General features: G+C 46.1%; 1 protein-coding gene across 1 annotated transcript in view; it reads left to right on the forward strand.

Annotated features, from left to right (window-relative positions):
• The window catches only part of kiaa0586 (KIAA0586 ortholog), a 54,610-nt gene that overhangs the window by 41,852 nt on the left and 6,542 nt on the right, over positions 1–6,216 (forward strand). Inside the window, exons 19-26 of the mRNA XM_044375511.1 lie at positions 432–556; positions 880–1,070; positions 2,218–2,371; positions 2,461–2,620; positions 2,947–3,209; positions 3,631–3,683; positions 3,813–3,929; positions 4,017–4,046. Coding sequence (XP_044231446.1) covers positions 432–556; positions 880–1,070; positions 2,218–2,371; positions 2,461–2,620; positions 2,947–3,209; positions 3,631–3,683; positions 3,813–3,929; positions 4,017–4,046 — 1,093 coding nt within the window. The remainder of the gene's footprint in view (positions 1–431; positions 557–879; positions 1,071–2,217; positions 2,372–2,460; positions 2,621–2,946; positions 3,210–3,630; positions 3,684–3,812; positions 3,930–4,016; positions 4,047–6,216) is intronic.

Raw genomic sequence — 6,216 nt, forward strand, 5'->3', positions numbered from 1 at the left:
CAACTGGTCCCAACCGATCTGGACCGGTCTGAACCAGTGTGAACTGGTCCCAACTGGTCCCAACTGGTCCCAACCGGTCTTAACTGGTCCCAACTGGTCTGAACTGGTCCCAACTGGTCCCAACCGATCTGGACCGGTCTGGACCGGTCTGAACCGGTGTGAACTGGTCCCAACTGGTCCCAACTGGTCTGAACCGGTCTGAACTGGTCCCAACCGGTCTTAACTGGTCCCAACTGGTCCGAACCGATCTGGACTGGTCTGAACCGGTCTGAACTGGTCCCAACTGGTCTGAACTGGTCCCAACTGGTCCCAACCGGTCTGAACTGGTCCCAACCGGTCTGAACCGGTCTGAACTGGTCTGAACTGGTCTGAACTGGTTCCCGGTGGTGCTAACAGCCAGTACTAACTTGGTTGTGTTGGGTTCTGTTCAGGGTGGAGCAGCAGCTGATGTCTAGGATGATCTCAGAGATGTACCGCCCACCTCCGGCTGACCCCGCCCAGAACGACTCCACTGACCAATCAGAGCTCGAGGAGCAGAGCTTCACCTCAGATATCGGTAAGTAAATCAAGTTTCTACCGACGTAAATCTGTAAAATCAGCTGACAGAAACAGTTTGATCTGTAGAGCTGCAGCCAGGTGTAAAAGGGGCTTTTGGGGGATTTATTGGACTATATTTTATATAATATCACTTTACTCCTGTTAGTTTAAATCATTTCTATTTATAAAAACCTGTATTAACCTGCAACAGCAGATGCAAACCAGCAACACGTCCTCCTGCTCTCAGCTGCAGGCTCACCAACAGTCTGATCTTGGACCTGCAGGCGGGTCTAACGGGGGTCAAAGGTCTAACGGAGGCTCTCTGGTGTTTCTGTGTTGCAGTGGAGGCAGCAGGAGCCGGAGGTCTGCAGCTGTTTGTGGACTCCAGCGTGCCGGTGGACTCGGCGCTGATCAGGCAGCTGGTTAACGAGGTTCTGACAGAGACCATCGCTCTGATGCTGGGACAACGGGATGCACCGGGACCAGATCCAGGACTGGACCCACCAAAACCGGGACCAGCAGCACATGAGGAGGTACGGAGCTGCTGCAGAGAGCTTCACCAGTCACCTGATCTGTGCTAGTTTTGTTGTGCATCATTAGTTTGAATATCTTCTAAACATTTTCATGCTCCAGCTGTCACTGTCTCTGTTGTGAACAGTTACCATGGTTACACACAGCACCCACTACCCTTAAAAAGTCTTAAAAGGGCTTAAAGTAGATTTTTAAAATCTTAAAGCCATGAAATGTCTTTAAAAGTCATAATTTTAAATTATGAAAGGGCTGAAATATATGTGAGGAATCATATTGTTGAGTATTTGATATTATTTTACACGTTGCTTTAACTTTTTATAAATGTCTGTTGTCCAAATCGTGAACTTTGAGCAAATTGTTGTAAATTAATTATATAAGACTTCATGTTTGACGTATGAAGGATTTTACTTCATGTAATATAAAACAGTTCACTGAATGAAATAGTTAATTATATTTTGATAATATATTACATATTAACATATAAATATTAATATTAATATTAATATCATGACTGAATAGAAACATGTCGTCCAGCAGTAATTTACATTTGCTTTGCTGCAGAAAAAGATCTTAAAAAGCATTAAATAGGATTACAAAGTGTGCAGTTACCGTGGTTACAGTTTAGTGTTGTGTCCAGTTACCATGGTGACAGATGAGTGTTTTCCATATCCATGAGAGGAGAATCTCAAATGTGGGAAAACGTCTCGATGATGCTACGTTAGCTTAGCTTTTTATACAAGTGTGTGTGTGTGCGCGTTTGCGTGTGTGTGCGCGCGTGCGTGTGTGTGTGTGTGCGCGCGCGCGTGCGTGTGTGTGCGTGTGTGCTGTGAGAGAGACAGATGTTACTGAATGATGAAGCTTCTTATTAACAGCAGAGCAACAAACAGCCGAATCAACTTCTGAACAAGAGATTTTATTGGCTGCTGGAGGAAACTGTTTGACCAATCAGCAGCTAGAGTTTGATTCCACAGATGCTGCAGCTCCTTCAATAAGACTTTAAAACAGTCAAAAGTTCTTTATCATGTAGTTTTTATTTGTTGACCAAGAATATCACCTTCTTTCGTTGTGAGAGCTCAGTGAATATTTCGTTGATGAGATGAAATCTGGACTGGATATAAAACCTGGATCCTGCTGCTGGTTCTGTTCCAGGAGAAACTGGTTCCTCTGGTTCCTACTCCAGTACCGACACCTCCATCCAGCCCGGCTCCTCCCAGCAGAGAGACCTCGCCCCTGACCACGCCCCCTCCATCCGAGCCAACCAGCCTGCTGAACGAAGAGTCTCCTCAGCCAATCACAGCCCCAGGTTAGACCGTAGCATTAGCATTAGCATTAGCATTAGCATTAGTAGCTGACCGTAGCTGATTGTTTTCTCTCTCTCTGACTGTGACTCAGAGCTTGTAGCCACGCCCACTCCCAGCCCAGAGACCGCCCCCTCTGGAGGAAGCCCCCCCGCCGTTCATCATGCCCCGCCCCCTCTGACCTGGGGAGATGCTGAGCTGCCATTGGACGAGGAGAGACCAGAGGAACAGCTGGATACACACACACAACCGCTGTATGTACATTATTTTCTATTGAACATATGAATAAATAAAGACATAGAACATAAAAACTGTCTCATAGCAACAACAGTCGGAGGTTTCAGTCCTTCCAACTGACGGCGCCTGAACGTCTCCGCTAGTGCTCATGATTATTATGGAGAATCTACCACCTTCTCTTCAGTTTTCTCCAGTCTTAAAGCACCAGTTGCACCAGTTTCTCCAACATAAGTGACCCAGTTTAAGAATCATCATATTGGCAGCGGTGGAGTTATTGATAAACCTGCTGAATTACTGAAGCTAATAACTGATATCTGATTATTGTGAATCTCTCCTCCTGCAGGGTGATGTCAGTAGCGCAGGAGGAGCCTCCCCTCTCCACTCCTCTTCCTCCTCCTCGCTCCCTGTCTCCTCCTCCTCCTCCCGCTCCTGATCCCAGACCGGCCTCCAGCTCCTCAGAGTCCAGCAGCTCCAGTGAAACCAGCAGCTCCAGCAGCAGCAGCAGCAGCAGCAGCAGCGTGGTGACGGCCGGGACCGATGCAGCGCTGAAACACATCTCAGAGGGAGAACTGCTCATCGGTGTCAACCAGCTGGCAGCCATGACAGGTATCTTCATCCTCCTCCTCCTCCTCCTCCTCATCACTACATCACACCTTCATCCCTCTGCTCTGAGAAGTTTAGTTTAGAAGTTTAGAAGTGACTGTCTGTCTGACTGTCTGTCTGACTGACTGTCTCTCTGTCTGACTGTCTGTCTGACTGTCTGTCTGACTGTCTGTCTGTCTGACTGTCTGTCTGACTGTCTGTCTGTCTGTCTGACTGTCTGTCTGACTGTCTGTCTGACTGTCTGTCTGACTGTCTGTCTGTCTGACTGTCTGTCTGACTGACTGTCTCTCTGTCTGACTGTCTCTCTGTCTGACTGTCTGTCTGACTGTCTGTCTGACTGTCTGTCTGTCTGTCTGTCTGTCTGTCTGTCTGACTGTCTGTCTGTCTCTCTGACTGTCTCTCTGACTGTCTGTCTGTCTCTCAGAGGAGGAGGCTGTCTGCAGTTTCTCCAGCTCTCTGCAGGAGCTTCAGGAAATGGTGAGAAACACTTTTAATCATTTTCAGCTTTTTGTTTAAAGCCACAGTGAGTGTAGTTGTAGTATTTGTACTAGTACAGTCACAGCACTTCCTGTCTGTCCATTTTGTCACTTCCTGTCCCTCCTCCAGGACTTTGACCCCCCCAGTGAAGGTCAGGTCAGAGGTCATGACCTCCTGTTGACCCTGCTGACCAAGATGGAGCAGGGAGTCACACACACACACAGAGGAGAGAGACCACAGCCTGAGGTACACACACACACACACACACACACACACACACACAGACCTGACCCTGACCTCTGACCTCTGACCTCTGACCTGCTGTGTCCTCAGGGCTCCTGGGGGAGGGAGGAGGAGGAGGAGGTGAGTGTGGGGGAGGTGAGGGATGATCAGACTACAAAACCTCACCGGACTACAAAACCCAGGAGGCCAACTGTAAATGCTACGGCAGCCCGGTGGGGTCAAACCTCCTCACCCGGACAGATCAGTCAGAGCGCAGGTACGTCTGCCTTCAGTCACAGCTGAGGGCAAAACACACACGTTCACATATGTCTGTTGTTTTTGTTTGTTTGCTCTGATGGTTTCTATAAACAACAAACATTTATTAAAGCTGCTGATCATTTCTGTCAGAACTGAACTTATTCTACTGAGACCAAATGTTATAAATTATATATAATAAATATGCTGCAGTTTGTCTGTTAAAGTTCAGCTGAACGAGCTGATGTTGATGTTTGTGACGCATCTGGAAAACAACACAAATGTTTTCTGCTGCTGAACTTTCTGTTTGAAGAGAAAACAAATAAACAAATAAAATTAAATATTAATTAAAGTGACTTCAATGGAATTCTTAAATAAAATTTCCATTAAAGTCTCTTTTTTATGATACTGATGTATTTTTATGTATTTAATCAGGTAAATGTCTTTTTCAAGAGAGCAGCATAAACAGCAGCCAGATGTTTGTCTGTAGTAAACAGCAGCCAGATGTTTGTCTGTAGTAAACAGCAGCCAGATGTTTGTCGGTAGTAAACAGCAGCCAGATGTTTGTCTGTAGTAAACAGCAGCCAGATGTTTGTCGGTAGTAAACAGCAGCCAGATGTTTGTCAGTAAACAGCAGCCAGATGTTTGTCGGTAAACAGCAGCCAGATGTTTGTCTGTAGTAAACAGCTGTCCAGTATGTTGTGTGACTGTGTATCATCACCTGCTGTCGGCTGTAATATTCTTATTAATCATATTAATATAAAAACATTGATTCAATCCAAATGAAATGTTTTTTTACATCATGTCACTTGTGAAGGAGGATTGTTTACATCCAGATGTGCTGCACGTCGTTCTCTCTCTCTCTCAGGTCCTACATGAACTCTGACATCACTCTGACATCACTCTGACATCATCGCTCTGTCTCTGTTTCCTCCAGATGTGCCAGAAGTCAGTTTCGAAGCGACCAATCAGGGCTCGGTTACCCTGGGCGACCTGATGATGGAGCCCAGCGGGACACTGACCTCTGACCTCCACAGCAACCTGTCACTGTCTCCGCCTCCACACCTGGAGGAGAACACACACACAGCAGGACAGGTGACACACACACACACACAGCAGGACAGGTGACACACACATACACACAGCAGGACAGGTGACACACACACACACACACACACACACACACACACACACACACACACAGCAGGACAGGTGACACACACACACACACACACACACACACGTTGTCCTCGGTCACTTTTGGGGACATTTCACAAACTTACATCATTTCCTAGCACATGAGGTGCACACTGGTTATGGGAAATATTACAGTATTTAAGCGCTGAACACGACGCCGGCATAAATATCCCACAATGCAATGCAGTGGTGACGACAACAACAATATAACAGACAGTAGTAGCTCTGGCGTGCAGTTCCAGTAAGGTTTCACTTTGCTGGTCGTTATATATTTTTTGAATTAGTGCAGACTTTTTGGTTGGCACAAGTTACCATGGTTACGCACCTCCAACTGGCGAGGAGGCTCTCAGGAAGTGACGTGATAATTACGGCTCAGATACACACGACTGTTTATTCACACAGACACAAAACATGTTGGTATGTAGTGAATAGTGTGATACCAGTACAAATAACCACATGAACTTACTGTGTGTGTGTGTGTGTGTGTGTGTGTGTGTGTGTGTGTGTGTGTGTGTGTGTGTGTGTGTGTGTGTGTGTGTGTGTGTGTGTGTGTTTGTTTCAGGTTGTCCTGGTCAGACAGTTCAACACACAAACAGGTGAGAAACACACAGATTGAATAGTTTTTGTTGATAATTATAACTTTATCTCATCCAGAATCATCTTTTTGCAGATTTATCCTCCATAAATTTTAATTTGTGATTCAGTTTCATAAATTCTTCTTGTTGTTTTTGCATCTCTGTGATTCTCTGGATTCTAAAAACACTTCAACCAAAGTTGATTTGTTTTAATTGGAATCTGATTTAGTGAGCTGCAGTCTATCAGCTGACCAGCAGAGAGCAGCACGTCTCCACCGCTCTGT

Source organism: Thunnus albacares, chromosome 15 (genome assembly GCF_914725855.1).
Source record: "Thunnus albacares chromosome 15, fThuAlb1.1, whole genome shotgun sequence".
Taxonomy (NCBI): domain Eukaryota; kingdom Metazoa; phylum Chordata; class Actinopteri; order Scombriformes; family Scombridae; genus Thunnus; species Thunnus albacares.